Source organism: Ahaetulla prasina, chromosome 1 (genome assembly GCF_028640845.1).
Source record: "Ahaetulla prasina isolate Xishuangbanna chromosome 1, ASM2864084v1, whole genome shotgun sequence".
NCBI classification, from domain to species: domain Eukaryota; kingdom Metazoa; phylum Chordata; class Lepidosauria; order Squamata; family Colubridae; genus Ahaetulla; species Ahaetulla prasina.
The window spans coordinates 218,988,829-219,002,652 of record NC_080539.1 but is presented as its reverse complement, the minus strand read 5'-3'; the positions used below and the strand labels follow the sequence as shown (position 1 = coordinate 219,002,652).

Below are 13,824 nucleotides of genomic sequence, written 5' to 3'. Positions count from 1 at the left end.
CCACCCCAAAGCAGCAGCTCAAACTCACGTTTTTCTGAAGCAAATCAGAAAGAAATGCAGAAATTTTCCACCCCACTCCACCTTAAAGCAGCAGCTCAAACTCACGTGTTTTCTGAAGCAAATCAGAAAGAAATGCAGAAATTTTCCACCCCACTCCACCCCAAAGCAGCAGCTCAAACTCACGTGTTTTCTGAAGCAAATCAGAAAGAAATGCAGAAATTTTCCACCCCACTCCACCCAAAGCAGCAGCTCAAACTCACGTTTTTCTGAAGCAAATCAGAAAGAAATGCAGAAATTTTCCACCCCACTCCACCTTAAAGCAGCAGCTCAAACTCACGTGTTTTCTGAAGCAAATCAGAAAGAAATGCAGAAATTTTCCACCCCACTCCACCCCAAAGCAGCAGCTCAAACTCACGTGTTTTCTGAAGCAAATCAGAAAGAAATGCAGAAATTTTCCACCCCAATTCCACCCCAAAGCAGCAGCTCAAACTCACGTGTTTTCTGAAGCAAATCAGAAAGAAATGCAGAAATTTTCCACCCCACTCCACCCCAAAGCAGCAGCTCAAACTCACGTGTTTTCTGAAGCAAATCAGAAAGAAATGCAGAAATTTTCCACCCCACTCCACCCCAAAGCAGCAGCTCAAACTCACGTGTTTTCTGAAGCAAATCAGAAAGAAATGCAGAAATTTTCCACCCCACTCCACCCCAAAGCAGCAGCTCAAACTCACGTGTTTTCTGAAGCAAATCAGAAAGAAATGCAGAAATTTTCCACCCCACTCCACCCCAAAGCAGCAGCTCAAACTCACGTGTTTTCTGAAGCAAATCAGAAGAAATGCAGAAATTTTCCACCCCATTCACCTTAAAGCAGCAGCTCAAACTCACGTGCTTTTCTGAAGCAAATCAGAAAGAAATGCAGAAATATTCCACCCCAATTCACCTTAAAGCAGCAGCTCAAACTCACGTGCTTTTCTGAAGCAAATCAGAAGAAATGCAGAAATTTTCCACCCCACTCCACCCCAAAGCAGCAGCTCAAACTCACGTGCTTTTCTGAAGCAAATCAGAAAGAAATGCAGAAATTTTCCACCCCACTTTACCTTAAAGCAGCAGCTCAAACTCACGTGTTTTCTGAAGCAAATCAGAAGAAATGCAGAAATTTTCCACCCCAATTCACCAAAGCAGCAGCTCAAACTCACGTGCTTTTCTGAAGCAAATCAGAAAGAAATGCAGAAATTTTCCACCCCACTCCACCTTAAAGCAGCAGCTCAAACTCACGTGTTTTCTGAAGCAAATCAGAAAGAAATGCAGAAATTTTCCACCCCACTCCACCTTAAAGCAGCAGCTCAAACTCACGTGTTTTCTGAAGCAAATCAGAAAGAAATGCAGAAATTTTCCACCCCACTCCACCAAAGCAGCAGCTCAAACTCACGTGCTTTTCTGAAGCAAATCAGAAAGAAATGCAGAAATTTTCCACCCCACTTTACCTTAAAGCAGCAGCTCAAACTCACGTGTTTTCTGAAGCAAATCAGAAAGAAATGCAGAAATTTTCCACCCCAATTCCACCCCAATTCACCTTAAAGCAGCAGCTCAAACTCACGTGCTTTTCTGAAGCAAATCAGAAAGAAATGCAGAAATATTCCACCCCAATTCACCTTAAAGCAGCAGCTCAAACTCACGTGCTTTTCTGAAGCAAATCAGAAAGAAATGCAGAAATTTTCCACCCCATTCACCTTAAAGCAGCAGCTCAAACTCACGTGTTTTCTGAAGCAAATCAGAAAGAAATGCAGAAATTTTCCACCCCATTCACCTTAAAGCAGCAGCTCAAACTCACGTGTTTTCTGAAGCAAATCAGAAAGAAATGCAGAAATTTTCCACCCCACTCCACCAAAGCAGCAGCTCAAACTCACGTGTTTTCTGAAGCAAATCAGAAAGAAATGCAGAAATTTTCCACCCCACTCCACCAAAGCAGCAGCTCAAACTCACGTGCTTTTCTGAAGCAAATCAGAAAGAAATGCAGAAATTTTCCACCCCACTTTACCTTAAAGCAGCAGCTCAAACTCACGTGCTTTTCTGAAGCAAATCAGAAAGAAATGCAGAAATTTTCCACCCCACTCCACCCCAAAGCAGCAGCTCAAACTCACGTGTTTTCTGAAGCAAATCAGAAAGAAATGCAGAAATTTTCCACCCCAATTCCACCCCAAAGCAGCAGCTCAAACTCACGTGTTTTCTGAAGCAAATCAGAAAGAAATGCAGAAATTTTCCACCCCAATTCACCTTAAAGCAGCAGCTCAAACTCACGTGTTTTCTGAAGCAAATCAGAAAGAAATGCAGAAATATTCCACCCCACTCCACCTTAAAGCAGCAGCTCAAACTCACGTGTTTTCTGAAGCAAATCAGAAAGAAATGCAGAAATTTTCCACCCCAATTCACCTTAAAGCAGCAGCTCAAACTCACGTGTTTTCTGAAGCAAATCAGAAAGAAATGCAGAAATTTTCCACCCCACTCACCTTAAAGCAGCTCAAACTCACGTGCTTTTCTGAAGCAAATCAGAAAGAAATGCAGAAATTTTCCACCCCACTCCACCCCAAAGCAGCAGCTCAAACTCACGTGTTTTCTGAAGCAAATCAGAAAGAAATGCAGAAATTTTCCACCCCACTCCACCAAAGCAGCAGCTCAAACTCACGTGTTTTCTGAAGCAAATCAGAAAGAAATGCAGAAATTTTCCACCCCACTCACCTTAAAGCAGCAGCTCAAACTCACGTGCTTTTCTGAAGCAAATCAGAAAGAAATGCAGAAATTTTCCACCCCACTCCACCCCAAAGCAGCAGCTCAAACTCACGTGCTTTTCTGAAGCAAATCAGAAAGAAATGCAGAAATTTTCCACCCCACTCCACCCCAAAGCAGCAGCTCAAACTCACGTGCTTTTCTGAAGCAAATCAGAAAGAAATGCAGAAATTTTCCACCCCCACTCCACCCCAAAGCAGCAGCTCAAACTCACGTGCTTTTCTGAAGCAAATCAGAAAGAAATGCAGAAATATTCCACCCCAATTCACCAAAGCAGCAGCTCAAACTCACGTGCTTTTCTGAAGCAAATCAGAAAGAAATGCAGAAATTTTCCACCCCACTCCACCCCAAAGCAGCAGCTCAAACTCACGTGCTTTTCTGAAGCAAATCAGAAAGAAATGCAGAAATTTTCCACCCCACTCCACCCCAAAGCAGCAGCTCAAACTCACGTGTTTTCTGAAGCAAATCAGAAAGAAATGCAGAAATTTTCCACCCCACTCCACCTTAAAGCAGCAGCTCAAACTCACGTGTTTTCTGAAGCAAATCAGAAAGAAATGCAGAAATTTTCCACCCCACTCCACCAAAGCAGCAGCTCAAACTCACGTGCTTTTCTGAAGCAAATCAGAAAGAAATGCAGAAATTTTCCACCCCAATTCACCCCAAAGCAGCAGCTCAAACTCACGTGCTTTTCTGAAGCAAATCAGAAAGAAATGCAGAAATTTTCCACCCCACTCCACCAAAGCAGCAGCTCAAACTCACGTGTTTTCTGAAGCAAATCAGAAAGAAATGCAGAAATTTTCCACCCCACTCCACCCCAAAGCAGCAGCTCAAACTCACGTGCTTTTCTGAAGCAAATCAGAAAGAAATGCAGAAATTTTCCACCCCACTCCACCTTAAAGCAGCAGCTCAAACTCACGTGCTTTTCTGAAGCAAATCAGAAAGAAATGCAGAAATTTTCCACCCCACTCCACCAAAGCAGCAGCTCAAACTCACGTGTTTTTCTGAAGCAAATCAGAAAGAAATGCAGAAATTTTCCACCCCCACTCCACCCCAAAGCAGCAGCTCAAACTCACGTGTTTTTCTGAAGCAAATCAGAAAGAAATGCAGAAATTTTCCACCCCCACTCCACCCCAAAGCAGCAGCTCAAACTCACGTGTTTTTCTGAAGCAAATCAGAAAGAAATGCAGAAATTTTCCACCCCCACTTTACCTTAAAGCAGCAGCTCAAACTCACGTGTTTTTCTGAAGCAAATCAGAAAGAAATGCAGAAATTTTCCACCCCCACTCCACCCCAAAGCAGCAGCTCAAACTCACGTGTTTTTCTGAAGCAAATCAGAAAGAAACCCTAGAGACCCTAGAGACCCTAACCCTAGAGATGCTGCCAAGGGAACGGGCAGAAAAGAGACAGCATAGCTTGAAATTGGATAGTGAGCAGGGCAAGAGGCTCAGAAGAGACCGGTAGTGGGTTTCAAAACCTGGCACTATCGGTAGCGTGTGAGCGTGCGGTGCTTCTGCGCATGCGCAGATCGTTTTTGATGAAGTCTGGGTGGGTGGGCGGAGCCTCTTGCCTTTGCCACTACCAGTTCAGGGTGAACCGGGAGCAACCCACCACTGGAAGAGACCCTCCCTAGTTTCCCAACTCTAAAATAGACTTTGTACTTTCAGGTTTGCAAGATTGATATTGATCTCACAGGGTAAACTGGATAGGAATTACAATCAAACCAACTAATTCTACTTTATTGTAAAGCTACGTTGACCGAATCAGAACCTCTCATTCTGAAGAATGCTTCCCTGCCATCTGAAGCCAATCTTCTTAACACATAGGTATATATAAGTTAAATGACACACAAGGAAAAAAATGGTAAATCCTAACACAGCACAGAGTGGAGAAAATCATTGCTTTCTCTCTTGCTAAGCATTTAAGCCTGACGTGTTCCATTATACTTTAGCCACTATTTGAACTTTTTTCAATAATTAACTTGTGCTTCACTTGGCCTAGGAATCCCATCTTCCTCCATGATACTCATTATGGTCCTATAGAAACTCCTTAATCCTTTGAAAAACAGGTTATGCTCACAAAGTCGTATCTGTATAAGTTGTTAAAGCATCACAATGCAGAGAGGCTGAGGACTGGGCTTGTAACTGTTGTGAGGAAGTGTTAGCAGAGAGCGCACACTAGAGTGTCCAACTCGTGGCGTCACAGCGTTGTCATGTGATGTATTTATTTATTTATTTTATTTATTATTTAGATTTTTATACCGCCCTTCTCCCGAAGGACTCAGGGCGGTGTACAGCCAGATTAAAACAATATACAATTTTAAAACAACAGATTAAAATAACATATTCTATAATGGCCGAAAAATTTAAAAACCATCAAATTTGACCCAATAAAACAGAATACCCAATTTAAAATTATTAAAATTCAAAACATTCAAAATTTAAAATTAAGAATTAAGCCAGTCCCGGCATTGCTTGGCGGACGGTACCGTGAAAAGACCCTCTCTGTGTGAGCGTACGGGTCGGTGGGAGGCATAGGGTAACAGCAGGCGGTCCCGTAAGTACCCAGGCCCTAAGCCATGGAGCACTTTAAAGGTGGTAACCAACACCTTGAAGCGCACCCGAAAGACGACAGGTAGCCAGTGCAAACTGCGCAGGAGCGGTGTTTATTTATTTATTTTTATTTATTTTATTTAATTTTTATACCGCCCTTCTCCCGAAGGACTCAGGGCGGTGTACAGGCAAAAGTAAAAACAGCACAATATACAGAATAAAATACCATTTAAAAAACTTATTAAATTAGCCTGAGATTAAAATTTTCCATACTAAAAACCCCATTTAAAATTATTAAAATTCAAAACATTCAAAATTTAAAACCATCAAATTTGACCCAATAAAACAGAATACCCAATTTAAAATTATTAAAATTCAAAACATTCAAAATTTAAAACCATCAAATTTGACCCAATAAAACAGAATACCCAATTTAAAATTATTAAAATTCAAAACATTCAAAATTTAAAACCATCAAATTTGACCCAATAAAACAGAATACCCAATTTAAAATTATTAAAATTCAAAACATTCAAAATTTAAAATTATTAAAATTCAAAACATTCAAAATTTAAAACCATCAAATTTGACCCAATAAAACAGAATACCCAATTTAAAATTATTAAAATTCAAAACATTCAAAATTTAAAATTATTAAAATTCAAAACATTCAAAATTTAAAATTATTAAAATTCAAAACATTCAAAATTTAAAATTATTAAAATTCAAAACATTCAAAATTTAAAATTATTAAAATTCAAAACATTCAAAATTTAAAATTATTAAAATTCAAAACATTCAAAATTTAAAACCATCAAATTTGACCCAATAAAACAGAATACCCAATTTAAAATTATTAAAATTCAAAACATTCAAAATTTAAAACCATCAAATTTGACCCAATAAAACAGAATACCCAATTTAAAATTATTAAAATTCAAAACATTCAAAATTTAAAACCATCAAATTTGACCCAATAAAACAGAATACCCAATTTAAAATTATTAAAATTCAAAACATTCAAAATTTAAAACCATCAAATTTGACCCAATAAAACAGAATACCCAATTTAAAATTATTAAAATTCAAAACATTCAAAATTTAAAATTATTAAAATTCAAAACATTCAAAATTTAAAATTAAGAATTAAGCCAGTCCCGGCATTGCTTGGCGGACGGTACCGTGAAAAGACCCTCTCTGTGTGAGCGTACGGGTCGGTGGGAGGCATAGGGTAACAGCAGGCGGTCCCGTAAGTACCCGGGCCCTAAGCCATGGAGCACTTTAAAGGTGGTAACCAACACCTTGAAGCGCACCCGAAAGACGACAGGTAGCCAGTGCAAACTGCGCAGGAGCGGTGTTTATTTATTTATTTTTATTTATTTTATTTAATTTTTATACCGCCCTTCTCCCGAAGGACTCAGGGCGGTGTACAGGCAAAAGTAAAAACAGCACAATATACAGAATAAAATACCATTTAAAAAACTTATTAAATTAGCCTGAGATTAAAATTTTCCATACTAAAAACCCCATTTAAAATTAATAAAATTTCCCCTTAAAACTAATTTAAGCCAGCCCTGCTGGATAAAAGATGTGTTTTTAGTTCGCGACGAAATGTCCGGAGGTCAGGTATTTGACGTAAACCCGGGGGAAGCTCATTCCAGAGTGTGGGTGCCCCCACAGAGAAGGCCCTTCCCCTGGGACTTTCCCCCCCTTTGCTAAACTGGGTGTGGGCGTGGCCAGCATGTGATGTATCTGGCCTGCGGGCCGGCAGTTTGATAGTCCTGCACTAAAAGAAGTAAAGCAAGAATAAACTTACTTTCACACATGTCTATTGCCATAACTGTCTGATGAGAATTATCCACAACATTGGTTGAAATTGAAAAAATACTGCTACAATAGCAGCTTGTATAAACTGTGGTGGTGTAGTGGTTAGAGTGCAGTATTGCGGGCTAACTCTGCCCACAGCCAGGAATTTGATCCTGACCAGCTCAAGGTTGACTCAGCTTTCCATCCTTCCGAGGTCGATAAAATGAGGACCCAGATTGTTGGGGGCCATATGCTGACTCTGTAAACAGCTTAGAGAGGGCTGTAAAACATTGTGAAGCGGTATATAAGTCTAAGTGCTATTGCTAGTGCTTTGGTTACATCTGGCAATGTAGAAATGCTTCTTTTGTCTTCTGGAAGCTTTTACCTGAAACAATACAAGTGAAATATTATAATCTGAGGATGATGGAGTTGTGGCAAAGGACATCCTAGGCCAGCTATTTTCTTGCATATTTTCTGCAAGAAAAAGATCCAGTAGAATCTTTCCTAGAACAGTAATAGAAATTTTTATGAAACTTGAATTGTTCTCTTCTGAATGCTGACAGCCATTCAACGAAAGAATGATACAACAGTGAACAAAATTCAAAACTTTGCATTCTTACTTAGTCAGCTTATATCTTTGTTTTTGGTGCACCTTTTGGTCCAATCATTTTGTATTTATGGCAATTAGCATAGGAAAATGGGGGTTTGGGGTTGTTAGTAAATTATGCTCAGATGTTCTCAAAGCTGCATAGGAATCATGCAGATTTAGGGAAGCATTCATCTCAAGTAATGCTATGATCATTAAATATTGAGAATCTTTATCAGAATTCAGCCAGCTAGGAAATCAAAATAGACACGCAATGAAGATTTCCAACTGCATTGGGTTTATTGCTTTAAATACTTGGATTAGAATCATTCTTCTGCGGTAATAATTTTCATGTTTTGTCAAAAAGGCTTGTCATGTGTTTAGTCTGAAAATTCAGATTTTATACTTCATTCTAGCAGGTTATCAAAATATTAAGGAATTTTAATTCCTGCTGATGAACAAAGAGAACTGATCTCTTTTAAATGTACTATTGAGAAGTAAGGTTGTGCTAGTGAACTGAAGCTATGCTACAGCAAAGAAGGAGGAATATTAGACTAAGTTACATTTCATAGTTTTCTCCTCATGTAGATACTTATTGTAAGATCCAGGTGGGTTTCAGCAAGTTCTGAACAGTTCTGGAGAACCGGTAGTGGAAATTTTGAGTAGTTATGAGAACCAGTAGTAAAAATTCTGACTGGCCCCGCCCCCATCTATTCTCTGCCTCCCAAGTCCCAGCTGATTGGGAGGAAATGGGGATTTTGCAATAACCTTCCCCTGGAGTGGGGTGGGAATGGAGATTTTACATATCCTTTCCCTGCCATGCCCACCAAGCCATGCCCACCAAACCATGCCACGCTCACCAAGGCACACCCACAGAACCGGTAGTAAAAAAATTTGAAACCCACCACTGATAAGGTCTAAATAAAATTTTCATGTTCCTTTATTTTTTTATTTATTTATTTATTGAATTTATATCCCGCCCTTCTCCGAAGACTCAGGGCGGCTTACACTATGTCAAGCAATAGTCTTCATCCATTTGTATATTATATACAAAGTCAACTTATTGCCCCAAACAATCTGGGTCCTCATTTTACCTACCTTATAAAGGATGGAAGGCTGAGTCAACCTTGGGCCTGGTGGACTTGAACCTGCAGTAATTGCAAGCAGCTGCTGTTAATAACAGACTGTCTTAGCAGTCTGAGCCACCAGAGGCCCTTTTGATCAATCTTGAATTCGGTTATCTTAATTCTATTGTTTACAGAAAGCTACAGTATTCGGGAGCTGGCAGATAAGAATAATTTGCTTCTTTTCCCACAAAAATAAAGATATAATTATAAAATTAATTGATTGCTCAAGATGAATGCATTCAAACATACTTCTTAGCTGTACTTACTCACGTAGAGGTAGTCTTAAAGTCTTAAGTAGACCTTAAGAGAAAATAATGTCTCATCTTTTGCAGATCTCTGCTGTGCCCCAATCTTACTCCAGAATCACAGATATTTAATAAAGGTGTTGGGAGGAACAGGGATTACACTCATCTCCACACCAGGATTTTTTGATGTGGTTCTTTTAAGTAGAGATGAGGTTTTCAACCTGTGGTTCTCGGAGACCACAATGATGTCTTCATTTCTCTTTCCCTCCACCCACTTTTGGGAAAAAAATAAACTCTTTTCCTCTATGATTAAAAATCAGTAGATGAATATAGTTACAAAAATATGAAACTAGAAGATTAAATATGAATGATGGAGTAAACTGGTTTTAAGATTGTGAAAAAAGCAAAAGACTTGGGTATTATCATGACAAATATGAACTGCATATTATTTCAAAATAATTATGTCACGTCATGGACTAGGAAGGAAATGGACATATAAGAAAAGCTGAAAACAATTAGATCCAAATAGAGACAGAGGATTTTAAAGATTAATACCGTGTTTCCCCAAAAATAAGACTGAGTCCTTTATTAATTTTTGCTCCAAAAGATGCATTAGGGCTTATTTTCTGGTTTGGTCTTATTTTGGGGGAAATATGGTACTAAATGCACCCATCTGGCTGACAATCTTAACTGGAGCTTATTTTGGGGTAGGGCTTATATTATGTGCATCCTAAAAAGTCATGCTAGGACTTATTCTCTGGTTGGGTCTTATTTGGGGAAATAGGGTACTTAGTTGAAGTATTAAGTGTAAGCTGTGGTTGTGGAGTGGTTAGATTGCAGTAAATGGGGCAAAACTCCCTTAACTCACTGTCTCACTTAGTAACAGAAATTTCAGGCTCAATTGTGGCTCTAAGTTGAGGACTACCTGTATTCTTTCTGTGAAGTAATACTCTGTAACATTACTTTTGATCTTCTCTCCTGTCACTTTAAGCTGATGCCCCCATGTTCTTGATTTTTGCTTAATATTGAAAATACTGCCTTCTAGAATCTTATTCATACCCTTAATATATTTAAAGGTTTCAGTAATGTGACCCATTTCCCTTCTGTTATCCAGGCTTTAGTCCCTCCAATCTCCTGATATGTTTTGACTCACACCATGTGCCCTTTTTGTTGCTTGTCTCTAGATTTGCTCAATTTTATGTCTTTTTTTTAAGTGAGCTTTCTGGAACTGGACACAGTATTTAGATGTTTTCAGTGTTTGATTAGAATTGTACATATAACTGCTGGGAGAAAGATTGGAAGGCACTTCTTACATAAATTTTTCATGTTTACTGTTTCATCTCTGTTTGTTGTTTTCATTTTTTCTATTTCCTTTTTCCCTTTTCTCTTTTTTCCTTTCTTTTTTTCCCTTTCGCATTTACTTTATTATACTTTTTTTCTTGAATGTAGTTCTTATTACGTATGTAAAAATCTTTTAATGAAAACTAAAGAAAGGACAAAGATGGACTATGTAACTGTTATAATTCAAAACTGATATCGAACAAAAGTGTTTCTGGTTTGCATTCACCAAAAGAAGTGAATGAGTTAATTGCTTTAATATTATTACTGCACTGATTTGAAAAGATTATTGCAGTCACAAAGATTATTGTAGAGACAAATGTCTTAACATCAGTGATAAAAACATCTTGAATGCTAAGCAGATTTCTGTTTTTGCCTCTAAGATGGCATCACAGCTTAAATGCAAGGTGGTTATAATAACGACACACACATCATTAGGTTGAATTAGTGTGCTCAGGATCATGTGGTGCAACCCAGATTTTATTTGTATTAAATTAGACAAAATAAACTTTCTTGCCTCTTCCAGTTCATCTAAATGCTAGCTTACTAACATTCCCCCTTTCCCCCTTTTGACTAATGTGAGACAGTTTTTCCCATGCTGATCTTTCTCCCCTCTCCCTCAAGTAGTATACAGAGTTAGTCAATACTGGCCTATTTCCCCAGGCCCATTGGATTGATGCTTCAAAATCAGCTAGGGAGCCTCTCCTTGTGGATTGCACCAAGATGACTAATGGTTTCTCTTAAAACTAGGTCAGTTGATGTTCTTGTGAATGTGTTTTGTGAATGAAACAGTCTGTGGTTTCTCTTGCCCTCTACTGCTTTGCGTACATGGAACCTTGACTCCAGGAATTCTTTTGTATTAGAGGAAATGTTAGTTTTTCAATTGCCATTCCCCCTGAGAACCACAACAGATGCAACTTGACCAGTGAGATGGTAGATATGAATATATGAGGGATGTTAGCCCTGGTTACTTGCTTTGGAATATATTCTCCTCTGCCATTTTTGTTGCTTGTCTCTAGATTTGCTCAATTTTATGCCTTTTTTTAAGTGAGCTTTCTGGAACTGGACACAGTATTTAGATGTTTTCAGTGTTTGATTAGAATTGTACATATAACTGCTGGGAGAAAGATTGGAAGGCACTTCTTACATAAATTTTTCATGTTTACTGTTTCATCTCTGTTTGTTGTTTTCATTTTTTCTATTTCCTTTTTCCCTTTTCTCTTTTTTCCTTCCTTTTTTTCCCTTTCGCATTTACTTTATTATACTTTTTTTCTTGAATGTAGTTCTTATTACGTATGTAAAAATCTTTTAATGAAAACTAAAGAAAGGACAAAGATGGACTTTGTAACTGTTAGAATTCAAAACTGATATCGAACAAAAGAGTTTCTGGTTTGCATTCACCAAAGGAAGTGAATGAGTTAATTGCTTTAATATTATTACTGCACTGATTTGAAAAGATTATTGCAGTCACAAAGATTATTGTAGAGACAAATGTCTTAACATCAGTGATAAAAACATCTTGAATGCTAAGCAGATTTCTGTTTTTGCCTCTAAGATGGCATCACAGCTTAAATGCAAGGTGGTTATAATAACGACACACACATCATTAGGTTGAATTAGTGTGCTCAGGATCATGTGGTGCAACCCAGATTTTATTTGTATTAAATTAGACAAAATAAACTTCCTTGCCTCTTCCAGTTCATCTAAATGCTAGCTTACTAACATTCCCCCTTTCCCCCTTTTGACTAATGTGAGGCAGTTTTTCCCATGCTGATCTTTCTCCCCTCTCCCTCAAGTAGTATACAGAGTTAGTCAATACTGGCCTATTTCCCCAGGCCCATTGGATTGATGCTTCAAAATCAGCTAGGGAGCCTCTCCTTGTGGATTGCACCAAGATGACTAATGGTTTCTCTTAAAACTAGGTCAGTTGATGTTCTTGTGAATGTGTTTTGTGAATGAAACAGTCTGTGGTTTCTCTTGCCCTCTACTGCTTTGCGTACATGGAACCTTGACTCCAGGAATTCTTTTGTATTAGAGGAAATGTTAGTTTTTCAATGGCCATTCCCCCTGAGAACCACAACAGATGCAACTTGACCAGTGAGATGGTAGATATGAATATATGAGGGATGTTAGCCCTGGTTACTTGCTTTGGAATATATTCTCCTCTGCCATTTTTGTGGCCTTTGACCATGGTGATTTATCAAAACTGGAAGCCGAAGGCCATGGCTTCTAACAGACACGATACTGCCCTAGAACAGGCTGTCTCAGGCCACTTTGTTAACAGAAAACACAAACTTAGGTTGACCTCATTTAAATGTGCTTTATTTTGGTTATGAAACAGTGCTTTATTGTAGAATGAAATCCTGTGTTCTGCATTTAGTTGGTATCCAAACAAACCTGGTTCCTCTTGTTTATTGTATGTGTTGTTCGATGCAACTCATGGGCACTTTGGAGTACACTATTGTGGAATTTCTATATTGTTCTGTATCTTAAATTCTCAAATTTTCTTACCACAAGGTTATCTATTTTATATTATCTGCAGGTGGAGATTTACATTTTATCTTTACATATTCACCTATGGATCCCGGATCTTAAAAAAGGTAAGATGCTTTGTCTTTGGGTCTAAAGCAAATTGTTTCATGGGTGTTGATAATAATAGCCTTAAAAATAATTCTAAAGAATGTAGTGGTTAGATGGCCTAGACATTGATATTTGAACGTAGATCTTTTTATATTTTATTGTGCTTTACTAATCTAGGGGAAATCTAGGCAAGATTCTACTACTCTTGCGAGTCCATGCATGATATGCCATGTGATGGATGGATGGATGAATGAATGAATGAATGAGGAATTTAACCTTGGGAAAATATGAAAAAGATGCTGTGAGTAGAATTGGACCAAATAGTACACAGTCTTGAGTTAGAAGGAAGAAGGAACTCTAATCCTGTTGTGATTTTGTTTAATATAAGATGAGACAGAGAGAAACTGATAGGATTTCAGAATCTGGTCAAGCCCTCCAAAATTAAGCAATATTTCTGGAATCCTTGTGCACCCTGTTTCTTGATCTGGCCAGCCTGGATGGCTGAAAGCCTGTCCAAATATCTCTCTGTCTGATCTTCTAATAAACAAAAGCAGGGCAGGATTATTTCTTTCTCACACTTCCTTCTATATCTGAACTATGCACTATTTTATTTGCACTACCATGTTTCCCCGAAAATAAGACTGGGTCTTATATTAATTTTTGCTCCAAAAGACGCATTAGGGCTTATTTTCTGGTTAGGTCTTATTTTGGAGGAAATACGGTACTAAATGCACCCATCTGGCTGACAATCTTAACTGGGTTTCATTTTGGGGGTAGAGCTTATATTACAAGCATCCTGAAAAATCATGAGG

At 38.3% G+C, this 13,824-nt stretch overlaps 1 protein-coding gene across 1 annotated transcript in view; it reads left to right on the top strand.

Moving 5' to 3' along the window:
* Window positions 1-13,824, top strand: part of CERS6 (ceramide synthase 6) — a 127,795-nt gene that overhangs the window by 53,282 nt on the left and 60,689 nt on the right. Inside the window, exon 4 of the mRNA XM_058191197.1 lies at window positions 12,975-13,032. Within this exon, the coding sequence (XP_058047180.1) occupies window positions 12,975-13,032 (58 nt within the window). The remainder of the gene's footprint in view (window positions 1-12,974; window positions 13,033-13,824) is intronic.